The sequence below is a fragment of the Diabrotica virgifera genome, chromosome 5 (genome assembly GCF_917563875.1).
Source record: "Diabrotica virgifera virgifera chromosome 5, PGI_DIABVI_V3a".
Lineage (NCBI taxonomy): Eukaryota > Metazoa > Arthropoda > Insecta > Coleoptera > Chrysomelidae > Diabrotica > Diabrotica virgifera.
The window spans coordinates 177376362-177394046 of NC_065447.1; the positions used below are offsets into that span (position 1 = coordinate 177376362).

Genomic DNA, 17685 nt, shown 5'->3' on the forward strand with positions numbered 1-17685 from the left:
GAACAATAGATAATGAAAACAGTAATGACTAAACCACAATAATCCCCTCATTACGGATTTTTGGAAAGTTTGTATTTGCTTAATTATAAAGGTTGGGGGAGAATTACCAAAATCTAAATATAAAAACAAATGCATATTATTTGTATATTGTTAGTTTGAGAGATTGTTTATTGCAGTAAGTAACAACTTTTAATAACTGAAAATTTTGAAGTGATTGAAACCACCAAGGGAAAACCTTCTGCTCTTCACGCTGGATATCCACTTTTAAATTTTTAATACTTTTTAACATTTGACACAAACAGTAAGGAAGCCAATTTATATAGAAATAATCAACAATTCACTAATATTTTATTTATGTGACACTAAGGTTTAGTAAATCAACTATCTTCATTTTTTTTAATTAGTGCAGATAATCTCACTAAACTCTCAAAAGAAGCAAGTTTTTTTATATCAAAATACTTTTTGCCGTAATAAAATTATTAGTAAGCATTTTCTCCTCTTATCAACGTCTATGATAAATATTATTTAAATCATACAAAAATATGGTTATAGAATTATTCATGTGATAGTGGTAGAAAAAGGGAAAAATATTATTTGTTTATTAGGCAATGACCGCACATGCAACGATAAAATCAACATATTTTTGTCTGACCGCAAATGCAACGATAATAGCCGTGATCGCAAATGCTACGACCGCATCTGCAACGACACCAAAAATGAGTGGCGCATACAATATTCCAGCTACAAAAGATCTGATATAAATATTACGTGGCGCGAAAATGTATTTTCATTTTGATGCAAAACAAAATTCTAGTTTTATTTTAAAAGATTTTTTCATAATATTTGCCCAATTTGAAGTAAAACGCGCCACAAAAGAGTAATTTTGATACAGTTTGAATTTTGAAACCCTTTTGTGGCGCGTTTACTTCAAATTTAGCAAATATTATGAAAAAATCTTTTAAAATAAAACTATTGGTTTTGCATCAAAATGAAAATACATTTTCGCGCCACGTAATATTCATATCAGATCTTTTGTAGCTGGAATATTGTATGCGCCACTCATTTTTACGGCGTTTAGCGGTTTTTTATTTTTGTATCAGGAGTTTTTCAAAGTTATTTATAAATTAAATGTATAAAGTTAAATGAAATGTTTCTCGATTACACGTTAAGCTTTATAAATGGTCGCCTTTGTCGTATTATCTCCCAAATGATCTAGTGTCCATCGAATGTAGACTAGATTTTTTTTCTATTCGAAATAAGTAGATTGAAAAAAATATTGGGATGGCCGGTAAATGAACTCGGATTGCCCGTTGCCAGATCAAATTAGCGTCGTAACCACTACAACTACATAAACCATTTAGGGAATAATCGTTAATTGGATTATACTTTTGTAGCTTAATAACTTCTAAACGGCTTAACCGATTTTGTTCACTAAACATGAGTTTGAAACGTATTGACAAGTAGTATCTTATGCATCTAAGGTCAAGTAGTATGATAACTGAAGCTATTACAGGAATTATTGAACTTGAAAAACCGTTTTTCCCATAAGAAATAGATTTGATCATACTTATGAAGCCTATAACTTAAAAATTCGAACTTTCCGGGATATAAGGTATACACCCTTAGATTCGTCTAGAGTCCTTCTACAAACGCTCAGTTATTGGCGTAATTCGTAGGTTAAAATTTTGAGTAATTGTCTAAAAACCAAAATTTTCAAAGTTTAGTTTTTCAGTTTTTCGGCTATACTGAGCCGTATATATGTCTGATCCTGACAGCTTGAACACCATTTGAAAGCTTAACTCAACGCTATTGATTTGGTGTGTTTACTGCTCTCCTGTCTCTTCTCGAACCGAAGATATATATATAGCCAAAAAATATGCCGTTTTGTACCTACCAAGTCCTATAGCTGGCTTACGGGTAGTCAAAGCTCACAAACTACACCGGTTCTGAATCGGCCCTCGCCCCCTCTTCAAACACAGAAAAAAAATTCAGATCGGTTTAACTTTTCCACACACATACATACATACATACATACATACATATCCACAAACATTTTCCCTTTTTTAAATAAAAATTGACTCATATTTCTGAGCTCGGTAACTTTTGAACGGTATAACCGATTTTCAAAATTAGACATGCGTTGGAAAGGTAATGATCGCTTCTATTAGAAGCCGCAAAAGTCGGAGTTAAATTTTAGAAGTTTTTGGGAGTTTTGGGGACGAGAACGAAAAACAGACCCTAAATAGGAAGGGCCGTAAAATCCACACCTTTGGACCAAAATGGATGGTTGATATATAAATGGGTGAGTCTTTTCCTAAACTTTAAGATGGGAGTTGGCCCAATTTTCAATTCAGTCAGATTTAGAAAATCGAAAATTTCGTGTATATATAGTGTCGCGTGTAGGGGGTGTAGGTGTGCGCCACTGGCGAGAACTGCCGTTTTCTGGTAATGGTACTTTCAGGCGCGTTGGAAACTTCTGACATATGGACGCTAGGAGCTATAGCTTCGGAGATTGTGTCAGCTAGCTCGGCAACTGCGTCCAAACTAGCTTTAGCTTGAGTAGCTAGAATAGCCTGTGTAGACGATGGCAGTCTACCTAACTACAGAGACCTTACAATATTATCTGGTACTGTTGTGCCTGCTAAAGACTGTAAATGTCGTAAGAATTGAGAAGGTCGTCGATCGCCCAGTTATTCATGCTCAAGTAGTCTTTTAATTTTTTGTTCTTGAAATGCACTAAGTCTCTTAAGTCTCTGACTTTAATTTACGTACCTCTCTGTAGCTGGTGGTGACACAATAATGCCTTAACTTCTGATATGTACACTGTTTCGAGATTAGCAACTATGTAGTTAAATTTTGTTGCGTCACTTGTTATGTTTGCTAGTGTAAATTGGTTTTCCACTTGCAGGAACCAAATTTCAGGATCGTTTGGCCAAAACGGTGCGATTTTAACTGAAATCCTATCAACTGAAGCACTGTTATCCTGAAGCATTGAAGCACTGTTGTTGGCAATGGTACTGTACGTAATTTTCGATGCTCACTGTATTTCAAAACCGGCAAAAGTATATTATTAGCACTAATTTGTTAAATTTTCGCGGCGTTTTAAATGTTCTCGAGGTCACCAATATTCCGGTGGTGTGGTTGACGGAGTTAATAAAAAATAAGTGTAACAACGAACAGTAATATTTTAATTTATTTTGGGTAAACAAGCGGTGTTTTTCTTATATCTCGAAAGATGGTTGTTTGTTAGCGCGAGCGAGGGTGTGTCTCTTTCGTTTGAATGCTGTGTAGAGACTGCCCTGCCGGACCAATAACTTTATGTCTTTATGTCAACTGGTTTTGCGGTTTTGCTATAATGGCCAGATGGCCCATAAATTACTGCCTCTGCCTTTTAAGAGATAAGAAGCTTTTTTGTATTTTAAGACGTTGACGTAAAGAGTGTGGCGATCTGGGGCATCGTAACCTATTAGTGTTTCCTTGAGAGAAACATTAATCTTACACAAGGAGTACGGAGATTATTTGACTTACTTGGATTACGATGATGGGTCAAGCTTGACCCATTCTCATTTTATTTATAAGGATGTTTTAAATAGTCAGTATTATTAAACAGTATCTTTAATTCAACAAAAAACAAACAAAATCCTAAATTATTGTATTTAAATTTTTTAAGATGGTTACCCATGGGCATATACTAGTTCGCTCCGGCGGCCAGATTTTAATACCTTACAGAAAACGGGCATGGGTAAATTTGCTCCGGCCATATATTTGAATGCAGTGGAACATTGAACAAGTCGGATTAATCGAGACTGCGGCCGATCCGAGTTATCGAAAATCCGAGTTACCCGGAGAATATGGTAAAAATTAATAAAACACGGTATACTTACAGATTACTCCATTATAATTGCAAAAACATGAAATACATAAAATATGCACAATACATCTAAATTACGTACAGTTGTATACAGTATTGTTTATCTCTTGGTAAAAAACTTGGTCAAAGTGAAAAAATGTTTGTTTTGTCTGATGAAAATCGGTTCGGGTTATCCGGACTTCCGGGTTATCGGAGGCCGACTTATCGGGGTTCCACTGTACGTAAACAGAGACAGCTGCGATATACGTGTACCTACAAACATATTGAAAATATTCTTCCAAATCCGAAGACCGGGTCAGGACTGACCCGGCATCATATATGTTACGTAGAGGAAAAACTGTAATTTGCATGTTCATGAATTATATACGAAAAAATAGATTGAAACAAATAAGGAGAACTTACGATCAATCGGATTTGTAAAAAAATTATTTCATAAAATATTAAGAAATAACTGAATTTCGGGTCACGCTTGACCCAGTCTTCGTACTCCGAAGGTTAAGGGATAACCTTTCGTTTCTCGAAATCAACGGCATATGGTTTGTATATCACATGTGGATTTTAAATGACCAGTGCCGTTTCGTTTTGAGAAAAGTTATCAAAAATTAAGAAAATAAAATTAGCAAAAATAGCAATTAAAGCGTACCGCTATAACCTCTACCCCTATCTAGATAAAAATCGAACAGAATCTCTGCTGCCTTATTACTCAAATATGAGTAAATTAAAATAAGGAACGACAGCTTTATATTTAATTCGATTCAGGAGCCACCACCATCAGTTCACCTCTTCCATCTCTCAAGCTTCACGGTAACTCACAGGTAGTTCTGATGACTCTAAAAAGAAGAAACATAATATGTCAACTGATGATGATGGCCCCTGAATCGAATTAAATCTAAAGCTGTCTTTCCTTATTACATTTTACTCATATTTGAGTATAAGGAAGTAGAGATTCTGTTGGATTTTTATTTAGATAAGCGAACAGATGATAATTGCAAATTGTCGATTCTCCCATGTCCGATATTTATCGGTCTGTTTCCTTTATAAATTTTAAAAAGCTCAGATTATAGATAGTCATTAGGGCTTACAATACCGGAATTTCGGGAACCCGAATACCGGGATCCCGGACGATTTTTGTCCGGTATTCGATACGGTATTTATAATAAAAATACCGGTATTTCGGTATTAGCTTAATTTATAAAAAATGAATTGATGCACAATAAACTTTCTTCTACGATATTTTTTGCTATTACAACAAATTATTTTTGAAGATTAACAACCAATATCATTGTAAAAAATATTTATTAAACACGTTTATTACACATACAAGTCAAGTATCGCGCTTTCTAAAAGCGTGAATGTCGTTAATTTAATAGTCTGGGCAGATTATCGGAGAATATGCCATTTTTGGGAAAAGATATTTACTAGCAATTTTATTGCTGGAATCGAATCTTATGATTATATATATATTAATAATATAGGTATGCAAAGTCCGCAGATAGTGTGCTACTTTTTTATAAACAAAATGGCGCCCGAAAATCGTGCTTTTTTTCAATTTTTGCTCTATAACTCCAAATATTTTAACTTTATACCAAAAATACTCAAGTAAAAATTCACCGTAATTAAATTCTGCATGGAGACGTGTTTGTTTCGATTTACTTCGACAAAAATTTTCCCCGGAAAATGCGGGTTTTTCCAACAAAATCTTTATTTTTCAACTAAAATTTTAGATAGGTAAGTAATTGTTTATTAATAATTAAATAGCTTCGTAATATAAAAGAACTTTTTGTATAGATTATAATTCCAGAAGCCGATGAAAATTGAATGAACAGTTTAGCAACAATTGAATTGTAAATTAAAAAGTTACGATCACTATAATAACCACAAAATTACGATACGTAGCAACAGCTATAATTTTTTTATAAAAAGATACTGTACCTATCTAATGCACTTTACAGAATTGAAATTGGACTATTAAAACGGCCTCAGGAATATTTTAAAGTTATAAACAATTTGTTGGCTTATAAACAAATAGAACATCTCGGGAAATATTAAATTAAATCATGAAAACGGCATTGGGAAAAAAGTTACAGGACGCTTCTTCTAAAAAAAAAGTTTAATTGTGATAAGTGGTTCCTGAGATACAACCAGTCAAAGTTGACCGGCATTTACGGCAAAGACATAAACAATAGGATCATAACTTTTGAACCTTTCTATTTCGGTCCTATTTCTCCACTCCAATTTTCATGTCTTTAAAATACTCATAACATATATAGACCAGGGCTCATCTGTAAAAATATTAGTACATTTGGACGTTGAGAGGTGACTCAAATTTTTCTGCAGAAATTGCTTGAAAATAAATCAAATAATAATATTTGAGTTATCCTTCCTCTCAAAAAGGTCCGGAACATTGTTTAAATAATCAAAATGTCAAAAAATTAAGGAAAAATTCGATTTTTTTCTTGGTTTTTTGATTACAACTTTAAAAGTATTCATTTCCGAGAAAAGTTGTACTAACATAAAAGTTGCGTAATTAAATTTCCTATAATATAGAATTGGTTAAAAATTTAGAAAATAGTCACACTTGTTGCAAAATAGCAATAATTGTGAAAAAAACATACAAAAACAAGTATTCGTATTTTACGTTTTTCAACCATTTATGCTAAACTTAGGACCTTCATATTTCATCCTGAAAAACTTTATGATACAGTAAAACAGTACTGTAAATTTCATTAAGATCAGTTCAATAGATTTTGTAAAATAAATTTTGCAATCCGGCTTTCTTAAAAAAAATTCATTTTTTCAAAATGTTACAGGACTGACAATAAAGCAGATAGCAAGTTGAAAATTTTTTTGCACATAGAAGTGTACTGTACCTCTCATTGGCAATTTTGAAAAATTAAAATCGATTAACACCACGGCGTCAGGAAATTTTTAAATAAACATTAATTATTGGTGCTACGCGCAGGACAGCGGATAGTTTGCTCTGATTGGGCATTCCAATGACCTTTGATAATGATTGATACATTTTAATTTTTATTACATTTCGATATAAATAAATAAATTTGTTTATTGCAAAATAAAAACACCTACTCTATCCTTTGAAATAACACTTTTATTAGCAAAAACTTTCTTTGTTCATATATTTTAACTTAAATAATAAAAGTTTATTATTTTTAAACATATGTAATTGTTTAAACAATATTTCACAAACAATAACAAAATTAGTTTGATTTTTGTGGAATTAAAATATTAAAATACAACAAAATATAGAGTAAGAAAATAATATATTATATAAAGATTGGACGAAATTTTGGTGGAAATCAACTTGTGTGAATCGAACACCGCTGTCCTGCGCGTAGCACCAAAAATTATTTTTTATTTCAAAAATTTTCTGACGCCGTGATAATTAATCGATTTTAATTTTGAAAATTGCAAATGAAAGATACAGTAAACTTCTATAAGCAAAAAAAATTCAACTTGCTATCTGCTTTATTTTCAGTCCTGTAACATTTTGAAAAAATGAATTTTTTTTGCGAAAGCTGGATTGCAAAATTTATTTTGCAAAATCTGTTAAACCGATCTTAAAGAAATTTACAGTATTGTTTTACTGTATCATGAAGTTTTTCTGGGTGAAATATGAAGGTCCTAAGTGTAGCATAAATGGTTGAAAATACTTGTTTTTGTATGGTTTTTTCGCAAATATTGCTATTTTGCAACTAGGGTGACAATTTTTTAAATTATTAACCAATTCTATGTTGTAGGAAATTTACTTACGCAACTTTTAGGTCAGTACAACTTTTCTCGGAAATGAATACTTTTAAAGTTATAATCAAAAAACCAAGAAAAAAATCGAATTTTTCCTTCAATTTTTGACATTTTGATTATTTAAACAATGTTCCGGACCTTTTTGAGAGGGAGGATAACTCAAATATTATTATTTGATTTATTTTCAAGCAATTTCTGCAAAAAAATTTGAGTCACCTCTCAACGTCCATCTCAAAACAGATGCGCCCTGGACTAATATTATTATAATAAAAACTATCGATATTACGAGTGAAAATTACCAAAAATAGCAAAATTCCAATCAAAAATTAGATTGGAGAAAATGTAATCTCAAAGTTTAAAATCGGTATACGTTAAAAAAATTCATTTTCTCGGCTTCTTATGGAGCAATTTTCTTCATTCTTTTTTTGTTCCCAAGTAACTCGAGTAGAGCCATCTAACTAACGCACAATTAAATGCCAAAGTTGCTTTTGTTTTGTTATAATAAATTAATGTATTTATTATAACAACAATTTTTAATTTGTTTAAATAAAGATTGTTTAAATAATTATACAGCTTTCAAATAAGAATGTTTGTGTTTTTAACGTTAAAAGCTACACTTGTAGTAAGTTTATCTAAAAAAGTCTACCACTGGAAAAAATATGTAGTTTTCTTTTCTTATAAATAAATTAATCTATTATAACAAAATAAAAGCAAGTTTGACATTTGATAATACGTTAGTTAGATGACTCTACTCGAGTTACTTGGGAACAAAAAAAGAATGAAAAAAATTGGTCCATGGGAAGCCGAGAAAATGCATTTTTTAAACGTATACCGATTTTGAACTTTGAGCTAACATTTTCTCCAACCTAACTTTTGATTGTAATTTTGCTATTTTTGTCAATTTTCACTCGTAATATCGATAGTTTTTATTATAATAATATATGTTATGAGTATTCTAAAGATATGAAAATTGGTATGGAGAAAGACGATAAAAATAAAAAGGTGATGGCTAGAAAATTATGATCCTATTGTTTATACCTTTGCCGTAAATGCTGGTCAAGTTTGACCGGTTGTATTTCAGGAACCACTCATCAGAATTAAACCTTTTTTCTTTTAGAAGAAGCGCCCTGCCGCTTTTTTGTTCAATACCGTTTTCATGATTTAATTTAATATTTTCCGAGAAATTTGTAAAATTTGATTTGTAATTTTAAAATATTCCTGAGGCCGTTTAAATAGTCCAATTTCAATTCTGTAAAGTACATTAGATAGATACAGTATCTATTTATACAAAAATCATAGTTATTCTTATGTACCATAATTATTGTGGTTATTATAGTGACCGTAAATTTTTAATCAACAATTCAATTGTTGCTAAGCTGTTGATTCAATTTCCATCGGCTTCTGGAATTTTAATCTATACAAAAAGTGCTTTTATATTACCAAGTTATTTAATTACTGATAAACAATTACTTACCTAAAATTTTAGTTGAAAACTAAAGATTTTGTTGGAAAAACCCGAATTTTTCGGGGAAAATTTTCGTCGAAGTAAATCGGGAAAAACACGTCTCTATGCAGAATTTAACTACGGTGAATTTTTATTTGAGTGTTTTTGGTGTAAATTTAAAATCTTTGGAGTTATACAGCAAAAATTGAAAAAAACACGATTTTCGGGCGCCATTTTGTTTATAAAAAAGTAGCACACTATCTGCGGACTTTGCATACCTATATTATTATTATATACAATCATAAGATTCAATTGCAGAATTGCAGCAATAAAATTGCTGGTAAATAACTTTTCCTTGTATTTTGCTAATTATCCCAGAGTATAAGTCGAAGGGTTATATCAGCTTCTACAACCAAATTATTAAATCTCGTCTATACAAATTAGTTCATGTGGTGAGACCGCTCCCGTCTGAAAAAAATTTCTGATTCGGTTTCTCTGTGAATTCCTATTCAAAAATGTCCCCTTTAAACAAATCTGAAGAGTGCCGGGCGGAATTTTTGGGAAGAAATTGTTTAAACAATTTTTTTAAACAAATACAAAAGATCACGTTTTATTGTCACGGAACATATATTTTCAGGTTTTTTTGGGTCATTCTAAATCAGAAAGGTATCTTGTAATTTTTCTTAAAAATTAATAGTTTTGGAGTTACAAGCGATTTAAAATATGAAAAATGCGAAAATACGCATTTTCGAGGCTTAAAAACTCATATTTAAATTAGAATTTTTGAGGTTCTCAGATAATTAAATTGAAGATTAAACATTCAGCTTCAAGATTCTGAAGAGTGATCGCGTCTAACATTAATTGATACCGTTGTTTTTTAATTGTTAAATATGCGTGTTTATCCGATTTTTTGCCGGTGCGGCGCGCTCTATTTCAAAAATCTCCTATTATCGTAAGAAACATATTTTTTCTAGATTCTTTGGAATATTCTAAATAAAATAAGTTTCTTGACATTTTTCTCAAAAGTTAATAGTTTTAAAGTTATAAGCGATTTAAAATCTGAAACAAAAAAACGCATTTTCTAATTTTAAATCGCTTATAACTTTAAAACTGTTAACTTTTGAGAAAAATGTCAAGAAACTTATTTTATTTAGAATATCCCAAAGAATCTAGAAAAAAATATCTTTCGGAGGAATATTGGAGATTTTTGAAATAGAGCTCGCCGCACCGGCAAAAAAATCGGATAAACACGCATATATAACAATTAAAAAAGGACGGTTTAAATTAAGGTTAGACGCAATCACTTTTCAGAATCTTGAAGCTGAATGTCTAAACTTCAATTAAAGTAACTGGCAACCCCAAAAATACTAATTTAAATATGAGTTATTAGGCATCGAAAATGCGTATTTTCGCATTTTTCAGATTTTAAATCGCCTATAACTCGAAAACTATCAATTTTTGAGAAAATTTATAGGATACCTTTCGTGTTTAGAATGAGCCACAAAACTTGAAAATAAAATATGTTCCGTGCCAAAAAAACGTGATATTTTGTATTTGTTTAAAAACATTGTTTAAACAATTTCTGCCCAAAAATTCCGCCCGGCACCCTTTAGATTTGTTTAAAGGGGAGATTTTTGAATAGGAATCCACAAAGAAACCGAATCAGAAATTTTTCCAGACGGGAGCGGTCTCACCACATGGACTAAATACATAAAATGAGTTATATAAAAATTCTTAAATATTTAAAATTAGACTACTTTATTTTATAAATTAGCCGTAAGGTTTATTAATCAGAATTGTTTTTACATTTTAAGATCTATTTTTCATTTTTTTGTGTATTGTGGTGTATAAATTAGTCTCACTTATTTTGTGAATTATTAATAATAATTGAAAATATATAGCGGTCTAAATACAGAGTAATCCATATACAATATTTGTCACAGTAAGTTAATCTTTGTATTAATATATTTTAAAGTTAAATTAATTTACAAATAGCAAATTTTATAAGTAAAAGTACTATCCTATTATATGCAAAATTTATCCTAGAATCAAATATATAGTTTTTCTATTTGCACATTTTTTGTATCTATCTATTCCTACTCTCTATGTAATGTTATAAACAACATCTCTACTCATTTCAAAACAAAATTTAATAGGTTGTATCGTTGATTGAGGTATTTCAATCAACGGTTGTATATATTATTTAATAACAAGTCGATATAACAACTGAGGATAGTATAAATAACGTGTATATTTTTTATTCATAATACCGGTTTTAATACCGGGATCCCGGTATTTGAAATTTTAAATACCAAATACCGGTATTGAGATTTTGGCTCGGTATTAATAGTCACCAAGAACTCAGACCCAAAAGAAAATTTTCTCTTTTCTATTTTGTTTAATTTGTTTAAATAGATGTCGCTAATGCACCCTGCAACAAATGTTTGTTTATTATTTTGCTTAGTAAACAGCTAGATGTAGGTAGCTTCAGAGTACACCACAGGCAGTTCTGATGACTAAAAAAAAGAAACATATTATTATTTTAACTGATGGTGGTGGCCACTGAATTAAATCTAAAGCTGTCTTTCTTTGTATTATTCTGTTTATTTTCAGGGGCCCCAGCGCGGCATGTCGACACAAAATTCCTTTAAAAAAATGGAACAAAATATGCTACAATTATTTTACTATTAAAACGCTTTGAACAATGTATATTGTTTGGATATCGACATTTTCGTGAAATGGGTGATCTATCTACTCGTATATATGTATAAATTATATTTATGTACAAGTACTATCTATTTTCTACCTCTCGCCTTTCTATAACTACAGAGCTTTTTTGTCTTCAAGCTACTTTTTATTGTCTATTCACCGTTGGTTGTATGTGAGACAGTGTATAATGTATAATGCCAAATTGCAATATTTGTACCTAATCGCTTTACCTTTGAATATTTGAAACATTGAAACACTAGGTATTGTTTGCGTATATTTTCGTGTAATCTGTTCTTTTTCTATAAATTGTATTTAGGTATATCTATGTATGTATTTGCCGGTCGCTTGCCGTTAAAGTACAGAGCTTCTTTGTTTAGGTTCGTTTTGTATGTCCATTTACCATTGGCTTGAAAAAACTGAATCTGTTTTAAAACAACGAGTCTCAACAATTCAAATCTATTTTTCGACTTTGGTTTATTAGAGTTTATTGGGTTTACTATTATTATCTATATTTGGGTTTTATACGCAGAACTTACCTATTAGTTTCTAAGGTTGTATTATGCAATTTGCAATTTATGTAAATTTTGCAATATACAGGGTGTTTCATTAATAACTGGAAATAATTTAACAACTGTAGATTCATGGGCTCAAAATATTAAGATTTAACCCACAAACAAAAAACGAAAACTGGTACATTTATTCCAGAGATGAATCGATTTCATCAATTGCGAATTTCTAGTACCGATCATATGCGTCCGTTTTGGGTAGGTCAACAGATATTTTATCGCATTATTTTTTGTGTCTTTAATTTTGAAGCATTTCTGACATTAAATTATTAACTTATGAGGTATTCTAGCACTAAAAGTTACTCTTGCTTTAGGTTTTTTTCAAATTTTGCTCAAATTCAAAAAACGAAACTTTTTCAAATCGATTTTTCTAGAAGACTTAAATATCCTACCGACTTAAAGTAAGAGTAACTTTTAGTACTAGAGTACCTCACGATTTAATATTCCAGTGTCAAAAATGCTTAAAAGTCAAAGAAAAAAAGTTATGCGATAAAATAACCATTGCCCTACACAAAGAGGACGCATATGTCCGGTACTAGAAATTCACAATTTATGAAATGATTTATCTCTGGAAGATAAATAGACGTACCAGTTTTAGTTTTTCTAAATAGAAGTATTCTATAGGTATTTAAAAAACTGGTTAAAAGTCACCACCATCTTCAAAGAACTCCAACTCTCTTAGGAAGCATTTTCGGAGTAGGTGATTTGGGTTAATACTTAATATTTTGAGCCCAGGATTCTAGTTAAAATATTTCCAATTATTAATGAAACAACCTGTATTGTTTTATTTTATTTCATTATCTTTTATTTTGTAATAATATTGACGATTTTTGTAATTTCAGTAAACTGTATTTGTTATTCTGTTTTTCCTAATCTTTGTAATCTTTGTCCATAAAATTGTAAAACTTTCAGTGACAATAAAGCATATTTCTGTTCTATTCTATACAAGCGTTTTTGCTTCTTTTGTTGAAATTATTTTTAGGACTATGCTATATCAGTGGTGGAAAAGGGCCGCGCGACAAACTTTGATATGGGGCCCCTGTGGGGCTAGCTACGCCACTAATATTTGAACAATAATTATCTTCTAATAACTATATTATCTAAACTTATACAGATATTCTACCAGTCTTTTGAAATCATATCAGCTGCCTTCTCTCCTATCATTATCGCAGGTGCATTTGTATGTCCTGCTATAATATTTGGCATAATAGACGCATCAACCACCCGAAGACCTTGAATCCCATACACTTTTAGCGACGGATCAACTACTGCATCAGGATCAGTCGATGGACCCATCTTGCAGGTACCTACATGATGTTGTTCAGAAACTGCAACCTGCCTTACAACACATTTCCAATATTCATCACTCCCAAATGTCAATTTTTCGCATCCAGGAAAGGGAGACCTATTTACCTTCGTATTGTATCTTTTGAAGGGTTCAGATTCGGCTATTTGCACAACCTACAAATTATCGAAGTTAATAAGTTAACACATACAAGAATTAAAAATACAACGAAATTTGGTTTTCATTAGTTTTCACTTTTTAAACGATTTATTTGCCTATTGCTTTTATTTTGCCTTTTGCGATAGATAATGTATGTTGAAACTGAAGATGAAACGATAACAAGAAACAATTCCACACCAAGACCTCTTAAATGAGTATTCAAAGTAATATTTTTGTTAATTATTCATGAAGTATTTGAACCTCCGTAAGACCAGTTAGATATTCTGCCAAAGACAGATAATAACGAGAAAGATATTCGTATTGTGGTAAAACTTTTACTGGGGTCAAACAGCAAGAGCAAAAACTGGCAACGAACTTACTGAAAGTGTGGAGGTCAGAAGAGATGTCCGGCAGGCGTGTGTCTTATCCCCACTCCTATTCAATATTTATTCCGAGTAAATATTTAAAAAAATGTATGAAAAATGCAAATGAGGGTATAAAAATAAACGGTGAGTTAACCAACAATATAAGATATGCCAATGAAACGGTGATCCTTGCCATGCCAGTGCCAGTAGCATAGATGAATTACAACAGGCAATGAAAGTTAGTGACAAATACGGCCTGAGCCTTAACCTCAAGAAGACAAAATGGATGCGGTCATCCATATGAGCCTACTCCTACGAAGCAGTGTAGGGTTTCGTTCTGCATATCCCATCTGTTCCGTTCTACCATCACGATCAGGAAATTGAACCAAGAAAGAGAATGCGATCTTACAATGAAGGGTGAAGGGGCATGCTGTCCAGCACCGTCGAAAACAACCTGCACGCAATGGGAATGAGACTCTTTCATGGAGACTTAAGCTGTAAAAGCCATCATTTTATTTTAATATTGCAGGTTATTATAGAGTAAAAGGGATTGTATCCATTCTTACCATTTTAAGTCCTTCAACTAATGTATTTACATCTTCTTCGCTTTTAAAATAATTTGTTAATATAACAGGAGCTTTCATCGGATCTTTATCCTCTAAATATACCCTTCCTCTACTCTTTGGCTTTAGAATGAATGGGTTGATACTAAAAGAAGGTTTCCCTACGTGTGGCGCAAAAACTTGCCTAAATATCTTGGTAGGTATGCCAACAAAGTTGCTGATTAGACCAAATAATAAACTATTGAAAGAAGATACTCCCAGTACTAACTCCATGTCTGGGTAATCCTGTTTGGGAGAGGCATATTTTGTCTTTATAAACGCCAACGCTTCAGCACCTCCTGGTAAGGTTAAGGGACCCTTACCTATAATAAAAAAGCTGACATTACATTTCGATCCATATTCATTTAGCATTGTTAAATTAATACAGCTAACCGTCAAAACAACGAGATACAAGAAATAAGCGTAGAAAAACATTTCACAAGACTAAATTATACACAAAATTCCCAGGACGTTGAATTTAATGAATAAATTAAAGACTATCAGTTATGTTTAAAACAAAGGGGATCCACTGCATTAGAGACTCCTAGAGCACCCCTAGTAAAATTAGTAGATAATGATAGCTTCAAAAGTAAAATATGGTAGTGATGATCATGGATATCCAAAGGCAAGATCCGAGAGGAGAGGAATATATCAATTAGATCAGGTCGCAATCAAGCGAAACCCCCATACAATAAAAACGACAAGGCAATGAAAAACTAGAAAACTATTAAACTCTGTCTTGGAACGCAAAGATTATGTATTAGGCAGGTAAAATCTACAATATTAAAGAAATGGGTAAGCTTTACATAGACATCATGGACCTTAGGAAAATGCGCTGGACCTAGTGCGCAACTAGTAATTACCAAAACCTACTCAATCAAGATATATATGCGTGCTTTATTGACTATAATAAAGCATTCGACAAAGTACGACATAAACAATTAATGCATTTCCTAGAATCAAAGAAGCTTGACTACAATGACCTCAGGATTATATCGAATTTATACTATGAGCTACGAGCAAAAGTACGTGTTAACGACCAACTGTCAGAGGAAATTGAAATCAGACGTGGAGTGCACTCAAAAAAAATTAGTTCGTAATATTGATTAACAGTGATTATTGAATAGTATTTCGTTGTAACAACAATTTAATTTTTTGTTTCAACGAACTTTTAGAGATTGATCAATATATTTGTTTGGTTATTGTTACAATGATTGAATAATAATTGTGAAAATAACTAGAGTGCATTAATCAATATCACTCAATTTATTCAGACAGTAAGTTAGTTTCGTATATTTAATAAATAATGGTAATTCTGGCAGTAAATCACTTTCTTGATTTCGTAGATGATAAGTAATTACCTTGGTTTATCGTGACAACGAACAGATTTCATTAAAACAATGTACAAATGTTGTTAATATAGAGTAATATATGATTATTGTATAGATGTAAACTGATTGTTGTGACAACGAATGCATTAATCAATCTACTACTGCGTTTAATAACCACAATCAATGCGTTCATGGTAACAATAAACGAAGTTGTTGAAACAATAAATGTTTTGCTTGACCATTTGAAATGTAACGGCTTTTCCTTATCGTTCTTTGTTAAACAATGGTGTTACCTCTGCCGAAGTGCCGAATAATTTCATTTCGTTTCCAAGTGTAGTCTGTACTGGAAGGAAGTTTTCGTGTGTCTATTATCGTATTCACTTTTTTTTGAATCCTGAGAAAACTAATTAGTATTTTAAAAAAATTTAAACGCAGAATAAAATATTACAGTATTATCGAGGGTCTGAAGTCCCTGGAAACTTCTATAATGATTATTTTAATAAGTCACAGGGGTGAAAAAAAAATATAGTATGATTTATAATTTTAAATATACCATACAAAGGAAACTTTTTGTTTATTCTAATGGACTTTCTGCCCTCGGTAATAATGTAATCTTTTATTCTGCGTTTAAATTTTTCAAAAATACTTATTAGTTTTCTCAGAATTCCAAAAAAAAAAATGAATGCGTTTAAAAATAATTCGATCGAAATTTTGCACCTGCGCTCTCAAAAAGAATTAAGGTGTTATACATTTTTGGAATTACTATTTCAAACGCTTTTAAATGAGCTGTCACATGATGTAAGTACTTTACCACTAAAAAAAAGTTGTGGCTGTCACCTGAAGAGGGATCGCGTAAAGTTCGAAATATTGATGTTATAATTAGAGACTGGAAAATATGCACTAAAAAATGTCTAAAATATGCATGCAATATGCATTTTAAAACAAGCTGAATATGCACAATTAACATGCAAATATGCATTTATATATGCACTTATTTTTATATGAATAATTTTATGGTTTACGTTAAATACATAAATAAATAAAAAATAATAAAAATAAATAAATAGGTTTGAATTTAAACCAAATTGTATTATTATTTCTTAATATATTTTTTTAACTTCAGGTTTTGTGACAAATAAAACGGCAAAATATTTTATTTTGACCACAAGATAAATAAGAGTACAATAAAATAAATGTACATATTTTTATTGTTACAATATTGATTCATATTTTCTAAACTAATATTATAAAAAGAGTACAATAAAACAAATTTACATATTTTTATTGTTACAATAAATAATCATATATTGATTCATATTTTCTAAACTAATATTATGTCTTCTATCTGTTAATATTTGTTTATAGGCAGAAAAAGATCTCTCAACGTCACAAGATGTAATTGGGGCATATTTAAACTTTGCTATTAGAGACGGATCCATATTAATATTTTCATCGAAGTTTCCAAAATTGATTATATTATTTATTGAACGCAATAAAGTGAAACCCTCATTTTTGTTTAAAACGTCATCAAGTTTATCTTTAATTTTTACTCCAATTTCCCCATTCAGATTTGTTATTTTCTGTTTAACCG

The 17685-nt window shown here is 31.1% G+C and overlaps 1 protein-coding gene across 1 annotated transcript in view; it reads right to left on the minus strand.

Moving 5' to 3' along the window:
• Positions 1-10581: 10581 nt before the first annotated feature.
• The window catches only part of LOC114334630 (glucose dehydrogenase [FAD, quinone]-like), a 79222-nt gene continuing 72118 nt past the window's right edge, over positions 10582-17685 (minus strand). The window contains exons 5-6 of the mRNA XM_028284714.2: positions 14728-15086; positions 10582-13813 (exon numbers count right to left, since the gene is read on the minus strand). Of these exons, the coding sequence (XP_028140515.1) occupies positions 13472-13813; positions 14728-15086 (701 nt within the window). The 3' untranslated portion in view covers positions 10582-13471. The remainder of the gene's footprint in view (positions 13814-14727; positions 15087-17685) is intronic.